This window comes from Suncus etruscus, chromosome 12 (genome assembly GCF_024139225.1).
Source record: "Suncus etruscus isolate mSunEtr1 chromosome 12, mSunEtr1.pri.cur, whole genome shotgun sequence".
NCBI classification, from domain to species: Eukaryota; Metazoa; Chordata; class Mammalia; order Eulipotyphla; family Soricidae; genus Suncus; species Suncus etruscus.
This window is the reverse complement of record NC_064859.1, coordinates 18624621-18646112: the sequence shown is the minus strand read 5'-3', so window position 1 is coordinate 18646112 and position 21492 is coordinate 18624621. Positions and strand designations below refer to the sequence as shown.

The following is a 21492-nucleotide window of genomic DNA, read 5'->3' as shown; positions in this document are numbered from 1 at the left end:
ACCAAACTACCCCTACTGTATTCCTATTTTTATGTGATCGCATTAAAAACAAAATGCCAATACTGTGTAAAGCCAAATTATCTTCTGCAATTAATTTAGTGTCAAAGATAAAAAAGTAATTGAAGAAACTATTAAAATGCTTAAAATCATCTGCGGCCAGTATTAATTTCTTTCCACAGTGCTAACCTGGATACTTAAGGTAAATCATTGAATTAAATGCTCCAGCATAAGTCTTGCTCACTCAAACAAAAATCTATGTTTCAAGACAATAGTTTTTATAGCCATTAATCATTGTTATTTACTCTAAACATGTAAAGACAAAGATGTGAATATATATTTTCATGTCCTTTTAATGTCTGTCCCTACAAACCACGTAAAGTCAAATTCATATTTTAACATGGTTAAGGCTCAGCAGAAAGGCTATTATGCCAAATTCCAACTCATCAACATTTAATAACAGCTCCTGATCTTATTTTTAATTTCTGTTATTTTCCTCATAATGCCAACTCAAAACATAGACTCTCTTCGACTACCTTTCTATACCATTACTGTTTGGAAAAAGTTTAATCAAAACTCTTAAATGTGCCTGAAATAGTGCAGTAGATCAGGTGCTCATGGCTGATCCGTCTTATGCTTGTCAAAGTATTAACTGTTAATATATACAGTACGTTTAGAACCTGGTATGCAATAAGTACCATCATTAGTGTGTGAGCTTCTGTTGTAATACAATAACTCAGGTTTCTTAATAACAGGGGGAAAACATCCAAGCAAATGGACAGACAACTGATAGTAAGAAAACTAGAGACTCTTCTTTGGAACTGCGATAAAGACCAACAGAAAGAGCAGGAATGGTTGCACCATTTATAAGTAAGTAAAGCTCTTCTTGAAAGGAAGATGAAGGTTGGAAAGATGGGAAGCAGGTAGAGTGCTTCAATCTCCAGAATCTCATCTGGCCCCTCGAGCCCCACCAGGAGTGATCCCTGAGTGCAGAGCCAGGAGTGAATCCTGAGCACTAACCCGGAGTAACCAAAGAACAAACAGATGAGTTTTTCACTCAAGAAAGAGGAAGGCTAGGGAAGCCAGGTAATGCACTTGCTCTATGTCTTAGATTCTGTTGGAAACTCCAAATTGTCACTGGGAGACCCCACACACTATGTCAAGAAAGAGCTCCTGAGAGCTACTGGCTCTGGCAAAACAAAACAAAACAAAACAAAGTGAGTGAGAGAGAGAGAGAGAGAAGAGAGAGAGAGAGAGAGAGAGAGAGAGAGAGAGAGAGAGAGAGAGACGAGGAAATGCTCTAGGACTAAAATGTGATATATTTCCTCATGAAAGGTCATTGTCACCCTTAGCATACTGTACCCAAGTGAAGGTTCGAGAATAAAACAGTCCACTAGCATTAATCAGGACCATGGTTTCTATATAGCTTTATGTTAATAAATAAACTAGAAATAAAGCTCTCATTTCATTTCCTCTAAATCAGGCAAGCTTGAGAACTACCTCTACATCACTGATCTCTTAAGACACAAATTATCCTAAAACGCTACAAAAAGACCCCATAACATGTACTTGACTGCACCCCTACTTCCATTTCCTCTTTCCTCCTTCCTGTAAACATCCTAAATCTTCTAGCCTAACTTTAAAAGGGAAAGATTCCACCTCCACCCCCAAACAAACCTCCTAATTCCAAACATACTCCTGACCAGCAGCTTCTCACAGAGCCTCCCCAGGAGGAGAGAGGATTTTCCAAGTGAGGTGCAGGACTCAAGTCATGAGCAACCAGTGGAATTGACCCCAGAAGCTTGATACAGGCACCAGGGAAACTGAGGCAAAGCTTGTGGCAGCCTCAGGGTACAAAGGAATTCTGGTCCTCTTCCTGTCTGGACCCCCAGAGACTAGCCCCATGCTTTTAGCAGGTATGCAAGGACTAAAAGACTTCCACACTCAGCTTAGAGCAGCAGATCTCAACTAGAGAAAAACCCAGGATCCAGGATCAATGCTGTGGAGAGAGACATGGACACATGGGATGTATGGGGGCAGCCAGAGATTCCATACTTTGACATTATACCCTTGAGTACACCTGTAGCCATGCTAACCAAACTCTCTTCTGGAAAATAGTAAATAAATCAAAGCCACCTAATTACATAAGTTCTCAAAACTGGGTCTGACTTTTTGAAGACCATCAACCCCAAATGTGGGGCCAAGAAACAAGCCAAGAAACTTGCTTAAATGCCAAATCTGTCTACTGTGTGATTGAAAAATCCCTCCTCTCATTTAGATCACTTTGGATTAGGTAACCTACTGCTTACAACCAAGCAATCTCTGGATAAACAGCTGCCTCATAATAGTACATTGGGAAGGTTGCACAACTTTCGAAAGTGAGCTCTATTAATCATAAGCTATAAATTTACCTATTTTGTCATTTTGATTCATGTGTGATAATTAAAAACATAGGGCCTGCCTTTGTCACCAGGAAACCATTTTACTTAAAAATCTCAACATACGTGCTCGCTTCGGCAGCACATATACTAAAATTGGAACGATACAGAGAAGATTAGCATGGCCCCTGCGCAAGGATGACACGCAAATTCGTGAAGCGTTCCATATTTTTAAAAAAAAAAAAAAAAAAAAAAAAAATCTCAACATACAGATATAATCCTGGAGCCAACTCTAATCTGATCTGTTATTGCACATACCCAGTATGGTTGTCACCATAACAGAATCCCATCATTCTAACAGAACCCTGTCCCTGTAACAGAACCCCATCACTATGACAGAACCCATCATCCTAACAACACTCTGTCATCCTAACAGGCCCTATCACGCTAACCAAACCCCTGCCTATTGACAACAAGATAAGGCCACAGAAGCATGTTCATGGTATCTAGCAACACGAAGCAAGAAATCACAAAGTTAACTGAGAGCTTTGAACCTTCAAAAATCACTAGGAATGGGGCCGGAGAGATGGCACAGCAGAAGGGCATTTGTCTTTCACGTGGCTGACCTGGGTTCGGTTCCCAGCATCCCATATGGTCCCTCAAGCCTACGTGGTGCATTTTCTGAGCACAAAGCCAATAGTAGCCCGGGAGCACTGCCAGGTGTGGCCCAAGGACCAAAATGAATAAATAAATAAATAAAAATGGTTTTTAAAAAAAATCACTAGGAACTTGCTTTTACTGACCTGATCCAACCATCACTTCTCACACCTAAATTCCAACTTCCCCAACCGCTCACAGGGGGTTCTCAATAAGAGCTGGTCAGGCCAAATAATGCCACACAGCAAGCAATCTAGGTCACCTGTCAATTTGTGTGTAGAAGGGATGGTGTCCACTTGCGTGTGAGGCAGATCCGAGGTAAGGCCAGGGCCGCCCTAGTGAGCTGATGGCTCCAGGCTCTGAAACACTCTGACCCTCCTCCACGAAGGTAAGTGGCCATTTAACCGGCTGTCTTGGGGTGTGTGGTCCCCTAAATAGTGGTCAGCCGGCTGTCCAGGGCTGTGCTGACCAGGGGGATCCACATGACAGGGGCAGATTTCCAGTTCCCGGCTGTGGCCCTACCTGCCAGCGCCTTGATGCGGGATCTCTCGAAGAGCCGCGCAGAACTGTTCTCATTATCCCAGTCATCCACGTCCCAGCGGTTGTTGACATCACTGTACTGCTGCTGAATCTCAATGTTGTCGTAGTCCGTGGCCACGGTGGTCGTCATCTTGAACTCTCAGCTGTTCCTCCACATCAGCTCTTTCTCAGAGACCTGCTCAGAAGCAAAGAGAAGGACGTGGAGATGTGAGACCCAAGTGTGGACCTCCTGGAAGACCCCAGGATAAGGAGAGAGGAGGAGACCCCTGACTGGCTGGTCCAGCACTGGGTCCCCCAGAGCCTGGACTAGTTGCAACCATCACTGCCTCTTGCTTCCATGTGGCCAAGGCCAAGACAAATGTTACCATCTCTGAGCCTCAGTTTCCCGAGTCCTTACAGAAGATTGCCAGGTAGATGAGAATATGAAAACCCAACCCCTGCCCCCAAAAAGAATAGGGTTATCTCCTTAAAAGTATAAACTTTTAGTTTTAGGTTCTTGTTTTGCTGAGGGGAATCTTTATTTTATTGGTTTTGGGGCCACACCTGGCTCTGGATCAAAGCTTACCAGGGTCAAACCAGTTCAGTTGGGGGAAAGGCAAGGGCCTCTACCAATTTTGCTGTACCAACTTTGCAGTCCCTAGTTGTAAAGTTTTTTTTTTAATAATATTTTATTTAAACACCTTGGTTACAAACATGATTGCGGTTGGGTTTCAGTCATATAAGAGGACATCCCCCATCACCAGTGCAACATTCCCACCACCAATGTCCCAATATCCCTGCTCTCCACCCCGCCCCCGCCTGTACTCTAGACAGGCTTTCTATTTCCCTCAGCATTACTTGGGCTTCTGAATGAATTTATTAGGCTTATCAGTTATAATAGACTCATTATTCATTTGAAGAGGGTTTTGGGCTACACCTGGCAGCATTTAAGGGCTACTCCTGGCTTTGTGCTCAGGAATCACTTCTGGCAGGCTCGAGGACAAAATGAAATGCTGGAGATTGAACCCTAGTTGGTCATATGCAAGGCAAACACACTCCCAGCTGTGCTATCGGTCCTGCCCTAGACTCATTATTCTTTTTTTTTTGTTTTTTGTTTTTTGGGCCACACTCGGCGGTGCTCAGGGGTTGCTCCTGGCTGTCTGCTCAGAAATAACTCCTGGCAGGCACAGGGGACCATATGGGACACCGGGATTCGAACCAAACACCGCTGTGCTATCTCTCCAGGCCCCCAACTCATTATTCTTAATAAATACACAATAAACTATAATCTTATTTCTACTAGAAATTCAGAAACTCCAGTTGTCTAAGACAAAGAATAGGTCCTTTTATCTAGACATCTCATTTACATGCTGGAAAACCAAGGCTTAAGATGACATGATTTAAGGATTTAGATTTAGATGAAATGATTTGGAGATGACTGATGCCTACTAATGCTTCTGAAATAGTGACTGGGCTGGGAGAAGTCTCAAAGGGCTGTGTACCAGCTTTGCCTGCAGGGTCCCATGTTCCATCCCTGGTGCCTCATGGTCTCCCAGGAACAGCAGGGAGTGATCTCCGGGCATCATACCCTAAGGAGCCCTAAAGCAACACCAGGACTGCCCTCCCACTGACAATCAATAAATCGTGACTGCAATTAGGTGTATACCTAACTCATCACCACTCAACAGGGAACTCCCAGACTCAGAGGTATTCACAGAGATACATGGAATCAAGGACCTCACAAAAAAGAAAAATCAATTTTAGTTGGCTTTAAATAAATCTTCCAATTGTTATCACAAAATGACTATTTGCAGAACCAGAATATACTCAGGATTCACTTAGGTGCCAGCACTACTGCCAATGAGAAAGATAAAACTTAGCAGGGCCGAAGTGATAGCTCAGTGGTAGGGCATTTGCCTTGCACGAGGCTAACCCAGGTTAGATGCCTGGCATCCCATATGGTTCCCTGAGTCTGCCAAGAGCAATTTCTCAGGGCAGAGCTAGAAGTAACACCTAAGCACCACCGGGTTTGCCCCCAAAAACCAAAACCAAACCAAAACCAAAACCAAACCAAAACCAAACCAAAATCACCAACCAAACAAAAAAATTAGCAATGAAAAAATCCACTGAGACTTCCAGGTCAGCAGGAAGCACACAAGGTCGAGGAGAGGTCAAAAGAAAATGGGGCAATAATAATAGAATAGTGGGGCACCAATAATAGAAGCTCGAGGTTCTTGAGAGGAGATCTCATGATTCTCCTAACTAAACACAGAGTTAATTATCCATGTGATGGGGACATTTACCATAATGTATAAATGCATCAAATCAACACATTACAGCTTTAACCTTGCCCAATATTCTGTGGCAAGTGTGTTTTCATTTTTTAAATTGTGGAGTGACTATCTTCCGATCTGGTGGTCAGGGAAAGTCTGTGAGTCAGTATTTGAGCTGAGATCTCAAGTCAACAGGAAGGAAGGTCACACCCAGATCAAGGGGAACTGCATTCCAGGAATCAGAAACCAGACCGTGGTCTGGTCAGGCCCTGTAGTGAGAGGGAGGCAGGAGCCAGTTCAGGAGCAGTGAAGGTCGGTGTGGCTGGAGCCAGCTGGTCTGGGTAGGCTGGGCAGCCCAGTGTGGTGAGCGTCAGTGGGAGGCAGAGCTGGGCTGGCAGCTAGTAACTGGCAGCCATGGACGTCTGCTTTTAAAGAACCTCACTGGTGAGAGGAAAATAATTCTGTAAGGCCAAGCTGGGCACTTCATCCTGGTGAGGGGAAAATTCTGCATATTTTATATGCAGTGCTTTCTCCTTATAATAGCACAACTGGGAAGAGCACTAGCTTTGAACAAAACTGACCCCAGTTTAGTCCCTGGATTCCTGGGTCCCTGAGCCCCGCCAGGAGTGATCCCTGAGTGAAAAGCTAAGACTCAGTCCTGCAGGATCTTGAGCAAACACAAAACAGAAAGCCCCCAATGTCCACAAAGCTTTTAAAGTTAGGAAGAGAAGAAATCAGTAGAAAAGAGGTCCTGGAGGGAAGGGGAGGATACTTTCACTCCCCATCTTCAGCTTCAATTCTGCATCCTCAGATACTGTTTTATCTGGAGCAGAGGCCAAACTACAGCCTCATTCACTGCACCAAGAGCGCCCCCTGGGTCAGCAGTCAGGTCACTAGACTATTGGTCACCAACAAAGCCAGAGACCAGAGCGGCCTACACTGACCACAGGAGCCAAATTCTTTTCTCACAGATGCCAAGATGCAGTAAACTGTGTAACCGCGAAACCGGAGAGATAGCATGGAGTTAAGGCATTTGCCTTTCATGCAGGAGGTCATCGGTTCGAATCCTGGCGTCCCATATGGTCCCCTGTGCCTGCCAGGAGCAATTTCTGAGCCTGGAGCCAGGAATAACCCCTGAGCACTGCCGGGTGAGACCCAAAAACCACACACACACACAAAAAAAATTGTGTAACCGCACATTAGAAAGAATATGTTTTCTTGAGGTGTTTTTTGGGAGGGGCGGGAAGGCAGGAGCTGGCAACACTTGGCAGTGTTCGGGGCTTCCTGTGCTCAGGGATCAATCCTAGCACACTTGGGAACCACATAGGGTGACAGGGATCAAACCTGGTTTGGCCATGTGTGAGGCAAATATATGCCTCTCCAGCTCAAGAATTGATACAATTCAGATGTAGTTTTTTCAAGTTTTTTATTTCTGGGGCCACACTCAGCAGTGCTCAGGCGTTACTCCTGGCTCTATGCTCAGATATTACTCCTGGCAATTTTGGGGGACCATATGGAATGCTGGGAATCGAACCAGTCAGCTGTGTACAAGGTAAGTACCCTCCCTGCAGTACTATTGCTCTGACCCCAGGGTTTTAATAATTAACAACAAAAACCATTAACATCCTCAGCCAGTAAGAATATTCTATTGATGGGGCCAGAGCGGTGGCACTTGAGAGGTAAGGCATCTGCCTTGCAAGCACAAGCCTAGGACAGACTGTGGCTCGATCCCCCGGTGTCCCATATGGTCCCCCAAACCACGAGCGATTTCTGAGCGCATAGCCAGAAGTAATCCTAAGCATCAATGGATGTGGCCCAAATACAAAACCAAAAAAGAATGTTCTATTGAATGCCCAGGCCTTTTGATTTTATTTTCTTTTCATATATTTTTTTATTTGAGGGTAGAAATAGGAGCATTTCAGAGCCCAAATTCAGGACTTTGTACTTCCACATCCGGGCTTCATCCCTGGCCCCTGCAGTGGATTTTAAGTTATAACTCCTTTAAAAAAAACAAATAAAATCCAATGCTGTCATGTGTTATTAGAACTTGAGCAGCTTTATTTTCATACCAATATCAAAGACTTAACAAAACTAACTCCCTTTGGATGCTCTCTGAGTAAAATGGGAAAGTGCTGTCATTAATTGCAAATTTCTGGAGCTAAAATTTAAGATTTAGCCCCAAATATCAGCCCCAAGCACCTCTCAGCAGAGCTGCCTGGTGTTTGGTGCCACCTGCTGGCCAGAGGGGGCAGGTCCATCCGAACCTGAGGACCTCAGCCGACAGAAGCTCTCCTGCCGAGAGGTTCTTGTCTGGCGCTTCCCTCCCCACAGCCCCTCCTGGGTAGCCTGGAGGCAGTCCTCTAAGGGCATCAAGCCAGTGTCCAAATCTCAACCCGAAACTCCTACCCTGCAGCCCCTGCCTCGTGGACTAGTGCTCTCATCTCCCCTGGAAGGAACAGAAGGAAATGGCTTCATTTCTCCTCCTTGTCCCACATTTCTACATCCCAACAGTCCAGCTTTACCCAGAGCAACCACCTTGTAGTCCCAAAACCTCACCTCTAAGTTGAGCCACTAATCTGTCCCCCACTCTGAAACCGGGGCACCTTCTGAAACTCCCACCTTTTCTCCAGGCCTCCATGGTGATCAGACCCCAACCTCCTGAAGACACCCTGACACCTGGAGGAGAAATAGGCCCTCACGAGGGGCAATGCCCCCTATCCCTCAGATTCACAACCGTTGTCCTTGTTTGTATTGGGAGAAATAACCCCCTGGTATGTCAGTCCAGAGAAAAAGACCTGGCACTACTAAACAGGAATAGCTCAGATGCCCCAAAATACCAACCAGGGAAGAAACTCTAATCGTTCATGTTATCTCTTCCTGTGACTGATAATCTCAGACCACCAGCAGAAGGACCACACACCCCTCCATTCCCAGGCATCTTATATACCCAATGAGCTGGGGAGAGACAGAGACAGTGAGAGGAAAGAGAGACAAAGAGGAGAGAGGAAAAGAGAGAGGAGATATAGAGAGGAAACAGAAAAAGAGAGAAAGAGAAAGATAAAGAAAAAGAGAGAGAAAACAACAGGTAGGAAGCTTGCCACATGTGTGGTAAACACGAGTTTTATTCCAGATACCCATCTGGTTCTCTGAGCACCACCTGGAGTGATCTTTGAGTGCAGAACTAGGAGTAAGTCATGAGCTCAGGTGGGTAAAAAGAGAAAAGAGGAGAGGGGAGAAAAGAAAAGTGGAAGGAAAGAAAAGCAAAAAACAAAGACAGACAAACCAAGCAAAAAGAACTCCTCTGAACAGCAGACCCCAAAGTCCTTTCTCCTGTAAAGGGATCAGACATCTCCCCAACCCTCCTTGTCAGTGTAAATCACAGTAAAACAACCAAGTCTTCATTTCTTAAAACCAGTTTTAGATTGTTCAGTCTTTCTGATGGCCATTTATAAGCAGCAAAATGATCGAGCTTGAATCACCCATGTTTAGTAATTAAGCATCTTCCTTTCATTTGTTTAACTTAGAAGAACAACTAAAATCTAAATCATGACTCAGTGCACATTAAATATTATCATGTCATGGTTACATAGGGTTCTAACTCACTTTGTTATTATTTTTATTTTATTTGAAGGGCCACAACCAGGGGTTAGTTATCTCCTGGCTCTGCACTCAGGGGTCATTCCTGGCAGTGCTCAGGGGACCATATTGCTCTGGCTCCTTATTTTTCATTTTCAAGATTCTTGAGTCACCCGATATGCTCAGGCTTTACTCCTGTCTCTGTGCTCAGGGGTCACTTCTGGAGGTGCTCAGGGGAACCACATGTAGTGCTGAGAATCAAACTAGTGTCAAAAAGTAAATCTCATCCTGTCTCTTGTTCGCTTTAAAGAACCATTGCATCCTACATGCCTTTCCAGAGAGCTTCACTTTACACCCTGCCGGAAGCAGTCCTAAATTTAGGGAGCTTGCCATTTCTCCGATTTATTCTTGGTGAAATCCCCTAAGTCAGTCAGCTCATGTGTGGTGAAACAAGAACAAAGCACTACTCCTCTCTCTTTAGAAGCTCAGTCACTCCTAGGAAACCCCAGATCCAAACCTACTGCAAATGTGTCTTGTAGAAACACAGATCTCCATCACTGGAATCATGATCACCTGGAGAAAACGTGTCCTACTGTGATCAGCAGAAGCACTTGGTTGAAATGGCACAAGAGGTACATACTAATAGGTATGTCTGGGGGTATAAAATAAAACTCATGTTGTGAAATTACCTCACGAACCATATTTCCACCCCCAGGTGGACGGGTCTGAAGAAGGGTAGTCGTGAAGAATTAATAAGCCAAGCCAGTCAGGAGAAAATCATTAAGTAAGTGGCTTCTTGTCTCGAGGTCTCTCTGCAAGCTAAGCCAGTACAAATTCAACCAGGTGGGGGAGATCAAGGTAGACTTTTCCATATCAAAGGGCTAGGTGAAAAGGAAAGAGGAAATTGAGGAAATGCCTTTATTTTGGGTAATAGCTGGGTGTCATCTAACATATTCATCCTTTCTGTTCAAAATAAAAATAATTGAGAAAGGCTACAAAAGTTTTTGCTCTATTGTACTCTGCGAGAAGCTGGAACTCCAGATCAGAACTTATAAAAGTGGTTGTTATTTTGCATGGGCACAGTAAAAGTTGGTATAAATGTTTAACTTCTTTATATCACTCTCAAAGCAATCAGCTTTTTTCTTATCCTTGCCTTATATATATCACAATTTTTTTCATGACTTCTCTGAACATAAACATTAGAATTTTTCTGCAGATACACTTAATTTGAAAATTCTTAAAACATTCTTACACTGAGCACTGTAATACAAGTCTATAGCACCCAAGTTCCTTTTCCATAAATTCCCTAAACAAAATCACAAGAAAATTTCTGTAGATATATATACAGTTTCAAATAAATTTGCTAAAATATTCTTATAATGAGCATTGTAGTGGGACACTTGCCCCACCCAGGTTTGGACCTAGGTACCCCATGTATCCTCTGAACATCGCCTGCTGCAGTCCTGGAGACCCTCAGCAATGTTGCGATGGCCCAGCACCCCACAATCCAGGCCTTGAGCAGCAACCCATCCTCAGACTCAACACTGAACCATGGTCTGAATGGGTGAGAATCCATGGTAGGGCCCCAGAATCTTCTGAGAGCCCCCAAAATGAATAAACAAATAAACAAATATTCTAATCCTCTAAGATTCTATGATGTGTGTTTGGGTTTGGGGCGACACCTGTCAGTGCTCAGGGCTCACTCCTGGCTCCAGGGGCCATCTGGGGAGCCAGGGGTTGAACTAGGTCATCCAAGGCAAGTGAACAAGCCCTGTACTATCTCTCAGGCCTTCTCACCAGGAAGCAAAGGTGATTTTCTCTTGGAGACATTTGGAGAAATTAGCCTTTGGTCAGAGCACAAAGCTGGGAGTCTATGCACATTGGTATCTCAAGTCTGCATTCGGAAGTTTCTCTGCTCCAGACTTACTAGCAAATGCAGTCAAATAAATGACTTTTTTTTTTTTTTTTTTTGTGGTTTTTGGGTCACACCCTGCAGTGCTCAGGGGTTATTCCTGGCTCCGTGCTCAGAAATTGCTCCTGGCAGGCATGGGGGACCATATGGGACGCCGGGATTCGAACCGATGACCTTCTGCATGAAAGGCAAACGCCTTACCTTCATGCTATCTCTCCGGCCCCAAATAAATGACTTTTATGTTGGCCTTCAGGAACAAACACTGAGGGCCCAGAGAGATAGCACAGCGGCATTTGCCTTGTAAGCAGCCGATCCAGGACCAAAGGTGGTTGGTTCGAATCCCAGTGTCCCATATGGTCCCCCGTGCCTGCCAGGAGCTATTTCTGAGCAGACAGCCAGGAGTAACCCCTGAGCACCGCTGGGTGTGGCCCAAAAACCAAAAACCAAAAAAAAAAAAAAAAAAAAAAAAAGGAACAAACACTGATATGCAAGAAAAACAAGACTCCTTTTTACTTATAAATAGGCTGTTTCCACCTTAGAAAGGGCTGTGTTAACTCTTGAACCTGCGTGTGTGTGTGTGTGTGTGTGTGTGTGTGTCTGTCTGTCTGTCTGTCTGTCTGTCTGTCTGTCTGTCTCTCCTTTTTCTTCTCACATCCCTCTAACTTTAGAAGTCCAGAGTTCTCCACATACCTAAGGGTCTATAGTCAAAAACGACAGGCCAAACTTAGCATGTATCCCGCAGGGCCAGACCCGTGTAACCAACACCCAGCACTGTTCTCAGGGAGGCTCAGGATAACACCCAGTCACGAACCTGCCTGCTTTTCTAATTTACTTGGCTCTCACCCCATTACTCAAAAAAAGGCCTCATCAAGTTCAAGAGCAAAGGAAACCAGCAGCTTCCCCAGTCCTCCTGACAGGCAAAAACATGCTGGGAAAAAAACAAGAAACAAAGTCCAGACTTCCTGTAGGGCTCCCAGGTGACGTAACTTCAGGAAATTCATTCTGAACTTTCATTCTCGGTCTTACCTGAATCAAACCTATCCTTCCAACTCCTTGAAATAGCTTATTAATAAACTGATTTTTCTACATTCCCAAATATCCAAAACAGCCTTTTACTTTTCCTATCTCCAAATGATTTTTCCAATTTTTTTGTTTGTCTGCTTTTGAGTCACGCCCACCTAGGGTTTGCACTCAGGAATCATTCCTGGTGTGCTTGAAGACCATATGGGATCCTGGGGATCAAACCCAGTTTGGCTGCGTTCCAGGCAAATGTTTTTTACCCACTCTGCTATCACTCTGGCCTCTACTTTTCCAGTTTGGGGACCACAATCTTCAATGCTCAGGGCTGAACCCTGGCTCTGAGCTCAGGATTCACTGGCTCTGAGCTCAGGATTCACTCTTAATGGTACTTAGGGGACCTATGGGATGCTGAGAGTCGAACCCAGGGCTGGCCACATGTAAGGGAAGAGCCTATAGGAGTCATTCAGTATCAGCTACACCAAGACTCCAGGGCACCTATTTTCAAGTGCTGTAGTTTGCTTCTTTTGTGAAACTAAGTCACTTACAGTGTGAGAAATATACGGGGCGAGGAGGCAGCTGAGAGAACCTGAGGGAATAGGGTTCTGTTAGTATGTGGTGGTTCTGAGGGGGAACCGGGTTCTGTTAGCAAAGGGAACTCTGAGGGGGATGTTTGCATAAAACCTGATTTTTTTTTATCCTTTAAGTGTTCAACAAGAGAGCAGAGACAGAGATTGCAGAGACAGAAATTGAAAAGTCAGAGAGGACAAGTGTGATCCCTGAATGCAGAGTCAGGAGTAACTCCTCAACACTGCCAAGTATGACCCAGAAATTAAAAAACAAAAAACAAAAAAACAAGGCATTCTTCTGCACACATTATAGACATTCATAATGAGTCCCAAGTCCTCAAAAAAAAAAATTGCATGTAAAGTTTGAAAAAGATTTTGTATTTTGATGAGAGCATTTTAAATATACTACTAGAAATATAGACCACTCAGACAATTATTTTATTGGGCAATTTTACACTTTTCTAGAATACAAAATGGCAAATGAATTTTAATAACATTTTAACAAATGTAAAATCCCGAATAATTATGCCTGTTAAATAAACATTGATTAATCTATAAATACTGTCTTTGTAAATCTATTTTTTTTTCTTGTTCAAGGCATATTACTGAGTCTGGTATTTTGTCCTTCACTAAAGGGTGGGGACATTCCTGCATCCTAAATAAATGTGGAAACAGCAAAGCAGATTTATTTAAGGAAGCTGAAAAATGTGAACTACAAATCAGTGTGTGCTTCATAAATTCATTGGTTCTACTACTTAAGTAAAAACCACTTGGAGAGGGCAGGGGTCGAGTAGTTTAGCAACAAGTTTAACTCCAAGATTCCCAGATACCAGATTTTTGCTCTAATAGAATTTGTTTTTGATTTGGTTTGGTTTGGGGTTTTTTGTACCACACCCAGTTGTGCTTAGAGGGCTTACTCAATATTTAGAGATCACCACCCAACAGTGCTCAGGGCTTACTCTGAGCTTAGGAATCACTCCCAGCAATACTCAGGGCTTACTCCAAGCCGAGGCATCACCACCAGTTTAGGGATCAGTCCTGGAGGTGCTCATGAGACCCTACATGATGTCAGGGATGCAACCTGGGTCAGTAACATGCAATGAAAGTGCCTAACCTTGTTCTGTGATTTGAGTCCTTCTTTGCCCATGGCCACAAGGGAACAGAGCCGTAACTTGAACTGTATTTTACTCTGACCCGAGAGGCTGACACAGCTCAGGAGGTCGTGCAAAGAGCATCCTCTGAACCATTCCTGGGACAGAGCTCACAAGCCTGGGTCCTTTTCACCCAGACAGCTAACTAACCTCCCTCTTGCACAGAGCCTGCCCCCTTCAAAGCTTCCTACTAAGCAACTGAACTACAGCAGAGAGTAAGGAGATCTCTACTGCTGTCAATATAGATGTGGGAAAGTTGGCCTGTGGCTTTACTTGAAAAAGATTTTCTTGTTAAATCTTGGGCCACAGAGCCTTGCAGAAGCTGCCATTGGTGTCTAGCCTCCAGACCTCTTCTCTGTGGCTGCTGCTTTTGCCTGCAAGGCTCCCAGCCTTTCCTCCTCCACAGTCAGGACAGGCGTTGTGTGCACCTGACCTGGATTCCAGCCCCAGCAGCTCGGGGCCTTCCTAGTGTGGGCCTGGTTTTCCCAAGCACCAAAGGGCCCATCCTATGCCAAATCCTCAGGCCCTGGAACTAAACCCAAGCAGCAATGGCTTCTATGGGGAGCCCTCTGAGTCTCCTTAGCATAGCCGAGAGGTCTCAACACCTCCAAAACAGAGATTAAAAATAGGACAGGCCGAAGGCACTTCCCTGCCAGTCTCTCAGGTGTGGTGGGCATTTGGAGCAAGTCCTCTTGAGCTAATACCCAGGCAGGGCCTTCTCAGACCAGACTTGCCTGCCCTGCTGGGGAACCCTTGCATCCATCCTGCTCTATGCAGCAGGCAAGAACAAAGATACAAACCACAGAGCCAGGCTAGTCTCTCATAAGCCTCTCTCCAGCCAGCCTAGCACTAGAGCAGGCAACAAGGAGCCTTCCAGAATTGCTAGGAATTTAAGACTAAATTAAGATTTGGGGTGTGGATTCTCTTCCTGATGCTGTCAGAAACACGCTCCTCACCAGGAAATGTCTCACCCTCATGTTTAGTGGTTAAGGCAGAACAAATCTCCAGCTAAAGTAGTGAAGGACTTTCCAGGGCCTCCTGAGAAATAAGCCAAATGCAGCCAGTGGATTTGTACTCATCTTGCACCAAAGCAAAGCCAATGCTCAGAAATGAATAATTAGCATAATAAAAGTCGAGAGGTCTAATGCCCAGATGGCAAAAAGGAGCCATTCCATTCCATTTCTTTTTTTTTTTTTTTGGATTTTGGGCCACACCCGGCTGTGCTCAGGGGTTACTCCTGGCTGTTTGCTCAGAAATAGCTCCTGGCAGGCACGGGGGACCATATGGGACACCGGGATTCGAACCAACCACCTTTGGTCCTGGATCGGCTGCTTGCAAGGCAAATGCCGCCGTGCTATCTCTCCAAGCCCGAGCCATTCCATTTCAATTGCTGTTTTTGCTTTCGTCTGGGAAACACACACACACACACACACACACACACACACACACACACACACACACACACACACACACACACACCCTGTGGGGTGGGACCCAGTACAACAACTGCATGGCTCTTTCAATGTTCACAAACACGCTAAAAGTTAGCCAAAGTGCAGCTGGCTGACAGCCAGGGCCGGATTAGTACGGACTATTAGTTCTTAGTAAGAAACATGGGTTGAGGGAGGAGTAGACCGAGGTAACGAGGCTTCATAATCACATGCAGAACTGAGGGGTCCTTGACTTTTATGGGTCAGAAAATGGCCCCACGTTACTCCATTAATTCAGTTATTACAAATATTGGATTTTTAAGACATTATTTAGGGGTCCTCAAACTTTTTAAATGGGGGGCCAGTTCACTGTCCCTCAGATCATTGGAGGGTCTGACTATAGTAAAAACAAAACTTATGAACAAATTCTTATGCACACTGCATATATCTTATTTTGCAATGAAGAAACAAAACAGATACAAATACAATATGTGGCCCACGGGCCATAGTTTGAGGACCACTGACAGAGACTTAACTCTAAACATCTTTCTTGATCTAGGTGGCTGACTCATGCCGGACATGCTAATATTTTTCATATGTGAGGAGAACTGGTTGGACCTTCCCAACTGCCCCCCACTTTTAGCAAGTGCTGAGACCACAACCAAGCCCCTCCACTCTCTGTGCCCAGCTTCTTAACAAATCTGTCCTGGCTCAAGAGTTTGGGATTAGGAATTTCATCAGTATTAGGACTCATATTGCGCCTATAAGGTTTCTGCGAACCAAATGAAGTGATTGGGTCCAGCACCAACCTTTCAACCTTATAAACTTGTGACATCAAACAAACAAATGGAGGGGCCAGCATGGATTTCCAACTTTTATAGGGCTGGAGAGATAGCACAGCAGTAGGATGTTTGCTCTGCAAGCAGCCAATCCAGGACCGATGGTGATTCGAAACCCAGCACCCCATATGGTCCCCCGAGCCTGCCAGGAGCGATTTCTCAGTGCAGAGCCAGGAGTAACCCCTGAGCACCGCTGGGTGTGACACCACCCAAAAAAAGTAAATGAGAAGTAAAAATTAAGGCAATAGTTGACTTTCTCATACTGTAACTACATGATAAAGCCGGAGAAGAATCATCCAGTTAACAGAGAACTGAAAGAAGAGTCCTCAGGCAGGGTTAATGAGTAGTTTTAACAAAATGCTTCTTAACAGGCTCATAGTAGGCCCCCAGGCATGAAGAGAAAGAGTCCACTGCCCAGGGTCAAAGTCCTATAACTCAACATCCTCCCTCCTTCTCAGGTCCTTTTCGATCAGAATGAGGAGACTCTACCACACTGTGAGCTTTCATCTTCTCAGGACGAGGGCAAAGAACCAAATCTGGGAGCTACCTCACACGGACCTCTAGCACCTGCCTAACTCTTAAAGGACTCAATACATCTTCACTAAAAATTCACTTCATTTATTAACTCATTTATTAATTATTGATAATTTTTTTTTTTTGGTTTTTGGGTCACACCCAGCAGCTCAGGGGTTACTCCTGGCTCTACACTCAGAGATTGCTCCTGGCAGACTCGGGGGACCATATGGGATGCCAGGATTCGAACCACTGTCCTTCTGCATAAAAGGCAAAAGTCTTACCTCCATGCTATCTCTCCGGTCCCAATAGTTAATAATTAATTCATTATAAATAATAATATTAATTCATCTTACGAAGGTGTGTATGGGCTATGGGGTAGGGTTAGGATTAGGGTTACGTTTTTTATTAATAACATTCATCTTCCCAGGAGGAGGGAGAAGAACCAAATCTCAGGGCTCCCTTACTTGGATCTCTAGCTCCCGCCCAGCTCTCTCCACAAAGGACTCAATAAACATTTACTGGATAAAGAAGTAAATGGGGTTAATCTTTTCAGTATTTCACCATTTTTTTTGTTTGTTTGTTTGTTTTGGACTTTCGGGCCATACCTGTTTGATGTTCAGGGGTTATTCCTGGCTAAGCGCTCAGCTCAGAAATTGCCCCTGGCTTGGGGGGACCATATGGGATGCTAGGGGATCTAACCGAGGTCCTTCCTTGGCTAGCGCTTGCAAGGCAGACACCTTACCTCTAGTACCATCTCGCCGGCACCTATTTCACCAGTTTTAAGAAAAGTGCATCGGGGCTGAAGTGATAGCACAGCTAGGAGGGCATTTGTCTTGCACATGGCCAACTGGTTGATCCCCAGTATCACAAGGAATGACCTTGAGAACAGGAGTAACCTGAGAATTGCCGATTATGACTGAAACACTCAAGGAAAAAATAAAGAAAAGTGCATCTTGCATGGGAATTTCCTAAAGACTCTTCCTGAAAGAGAAACACAGCATGAAACTGGTTTTGTGTGTGTGTTTGAACTATGTCTAAACCCTTTACAATATCAACTACTTGAGAAGGTGGAGTGGTGGTGATTCAAAGTCATGTAGCCTTCAAACACATCTAGCCCAGGTGATCTACTATGGCGGGGTCCAGCCAAGGACTTCCAAGGTCAATGGATTGAAGCTCAGTCCATGTGGTACTCAGCTCCCCACTTCACTCAGAGACACCTGCCTGCCCAGCTACCCGCCCCTCTCCCTCTCTGGTGACATTTTCAGCTGAGAAAGCCCCATGAAAGCCCTGCCTGGTGCTTCCCAAATACTCCCCTAATGCCGTTGCCCCTCTCAGCTCCAGTTGGGTTGCAAATTTCCATCTCCTTGGCAAACTCCAAGCAAATCTTACCTGACATAAAGAGAGTCTCACTTTAGCACTCATTCAAAATGTAAGCAAAAGTGCATGAAAACAAGTCCATGGTTTGACTGTTTCTTTTTTTTTTTTTTTTTTTGGTTTTTGGGCCACACCCGGTAACGCTCAGGGGTTACTCCTGGCTATGTGCTAAGAAGTTGCTCCTGGCTTGGAGGACCATATGGGACACCGGGGGATCGAACCGCGGTCCGTCCAAGGCTAACGCAGGAAAGGCAGGCACCTTACCTTTAGCGCCACCCCCCCCGGCCCTGGTTTGACTGTTTCGATTACTGATGACCATGATCTCCCCTTGTTCTCTGCTCCAGGCAGGATGCTCACAGACCTGTCTGTCTCTCTCTGGCCAGCAGAGAATAATTAAAATAATAATAATAATAATAATAATAATAATAATAATAATAATAATAATAATAATAATTTAAGATTCACACTTGCATCTTCCTGCTGGAAAGGGCAAAATCTCAGGAATTTTGGAAGCCAAGTTCAACCAGAGGGAAGCCCTTCCTGAAACTGGGTCCCCAAATATTTGCAGACATTTTCCCAAATGTAGAAGGCACATCAGAGTCCTTTCTGTAACAGAGGAGCTGTTGCTTTAAAATCCAGGCAGCCTTTGCCATCTCTCTGGGAAGAGTGAGCTGCCCTTGGGACATGAGGGGGAGGGTTGGGATTTCTGTGTTGCCCCAAATAGTCAAACACTCTTGTGAAAGAAAGTTCAAGAAGGAAACGCTGTTCGATGGAACCTAAGAATCCAAAGGGACTATAGGAGAAATGAGAAAAGTAAACTTTGGGAGAAAAAAAGCCTCCAAATCCAAGGAAGCACCAAAAGGGCAAGATAATAAAGAGCTTTTCTTTTATTTTCACAGAAAGACTGATGAGTGAGTGAGCCCGGAGAAAACAAAGCCCATTCAGGGCTGAGCTGGGGCTGGACACCCTGTTGTCTTTGTGCCCAGCACAGGTGAATCTGACGGAGAATAGGGTGCATCCACCTGCCTGCTCCCTAAGTCAGACACTAATAAGGCGCTTGTTTGGAGAACCCCTGCTATTTCCCACAGAAACTACAGGGGCTCCAGATGCACCTCTGGTGAGGGACAGACATGCTGTTTCTCTGGCCCTGCAGAGATCTAAGAACAGTGTGTCTGGTTTCCTGTTGGGAAGCTCCCTTCACACCAACCGCGTCAGTCCAGGGTGCAAAGATCGCCGTGTTCCGAGTCTGTTTATCCCCATTTCCTGAGCGATGATTTCCATAAACACAAGCCCAAATCATTTTTCAGAGCGGGACAGGATGCTCCCAGGATGGGGAGCAGAATGGATTTAACCCAGTTCTCACAATAAAATACACCTTGGTCCACTAGTCTCAGTGTTACTGTCTTGAGTCTAGTACTATCATCAGATCCTCATTCGATTTTTTTCCTTAATATCATCCCCATCTCTAAAGTGATATCTCGTTGTAATTTGAATTTTCCTGCTTTTGCTTCCTGCTCTGCACCTTTACAAATCAGAAACTGGACACTGACAACAGCAAATGACTATCCCTCTGGGCTTTTGTTTTATTTGTAAACCTTCCTAAATCTACATCCTTTAAAAAAAATATTGAGAATTTAATGAGCTCCTGCCTGCAAAAAATATACATTTTTAAAGGTCATTTCTGTGTGTATACATTTTTTTTTTGTTTTTTTGTTTTTGGCACCACTCAGGGTTTACTCCTGGCTCTACGTTCAGAAATCACTCCTGGCAGGCTCGGGGGACCATATGGGATGCCAGAATTCGAACCACCGTCCTTCTGCATGCAAGGCAAACACCCTACCTCCATGCTATCTCTCCGGCCCATGTATTGTATACATTTTAACCAATTTCTGCAATCTGTGCTTTTTAAATTTTTTTTTTATTTAAACACCTTGATTACATACATGATTGTGTTTGGGTTTCAGTCATAAAAGGAACACCACCCATCACCAGTGCAACATTCCCATCACCCAAGTCCCAAATCTCCCTCCTCCCCACCCAACCCCCGCCTGTACCCTAAACAGGCTCTACATTTCCCTCATACATTCTCAATATTAGGACAGTTCAAAATGTAGTTATTTCTCTAACTAAACTCATCACTCTTTGTGGTGAGCTTCCTGAGGTGAGCTGGAACTTCCAGCTCTTTTCTCTTTTGTGTCTGAAAATTATTATTACAAGGGTGTCTTTCATTTTTCTTAAAACCCATAGATGAGTGAGACCATTCTGCGTTTTTCTCTCTCTCTCTGACTTATTTCACTCAGCATAATAGATTCCATGTACATCCATGTATAGGAAAATTTCATGACTTCATCTCTCCTGACAGCTGCATAATATTCCATTGTGTATATGTACCACAGTTTCTTTAGCCATTCGTCTGTTGAAGGGCATCTTGGTTGTTTCCAGAGTCTTGCTATGGTAAATAGAGCTGCAATGAATATAGGTGTAAGGAAGGGGTTTTTGTATTGTATTTTTGTGTTCCTAGGGTATATTCCTAGGAGTGGTATAGCTGGATCGTATGGGAGCTCGATTTCCAGTTTTTGGAGGAATCTCCATATCGCTTTCCATAAAGGTTGAACTAGACAGCATTCCCACCAGCAGTGGATAAGAGTTCCTTTCTCTCCACATCCCCGCCAACACTGTTTATTCTCATTCTTTGTGATGTGTGCCATTCTCTGGGGTGTGAGGTGGTATCTCATCGTTGTTTTGATTTGCATCTCCCTGATGATTAGTGATGTGGAACATTTTTTCATGTGTCTTTTGGCCATGCGTATTTCTTCTTTGTCAAAGTGTCTGTTCATTTCTTCTCCCCATTTTTTGATGGGGTTAGATGTTTTTTTCTTGTAAAGTTCTGTCAGTGCCTTGTATATTTTGGAGATTAGCCCCTTATCTGATGGGTATTGGGTGAATAGTTTCTCCCACTCAGTGGGTGGCTCTTGTATCCTGGGCACTATTTCCTTTGAGGTGCAGAAGCTTCTCAGCTTAATATATTCCCATCTGTTAATCTCTGCTTTCACTTGCTTGGAGAGTGCAGTTTCCTCCTTGAAGATGCCTGTAATGTCCTGGAGTGTTTTGCCTATGTGCTGTTCTATATATCTTATGGTTTTGGGGCTGATATCGAGGTCTTTAATCCATTTGGATTTTACCTTTGTACATGATGTTAGCTGGGGGTCTAAGTTTAATTTTTTGCAAGTGGCTATCCAATTGTGCCAACACCACTTGTTGAAGAGGCTTTCCCTGCTCCATTT

The 21492-nt window shown here is 44.4% G+C and overlaps 2 protein-coding genes and 1 non-coding gene across 3 annotated transcripts in view; 1 reads left to right on the top strand and 2 right to left on the bottom strand.

Moving 5' to 3' along the window:
- SPTBN1 (spectrin beta, non-erythrocytic 1) overlaps positions 1-3733 on the bottom strand; it is a 120762-nt gene extending 117029 nt beyond the window's left edge. Inside the window, exon 1 of the mRNA XM_049784810.1 lies at positions 3555-3733. Coding sequence (XP_049640767.1) covers positions 3555-3702 — 148 coding nt within the window. The 5' untranslated portion in view covers positions 3703-3733. The remainder of the gene's footprint in view (positions 1-3554) is intronic.
- The window catches only part of ERLEC1 (endoplasmic reticulum lectin 1), a 548089-nt gene that overhangs the window by 42292 nt on the left and 484305 nt on the right, over positions 1-21492 (bottom strand).
- LOC126024997 (U6 spliceosomal RNA) lies at positions 2502-2608 on the top strand. The gene has a single exon (XR_007501052.1). It is a non-coding gene; the product is annotated as a U6 spliceosomal RNA (small nuclear RNA).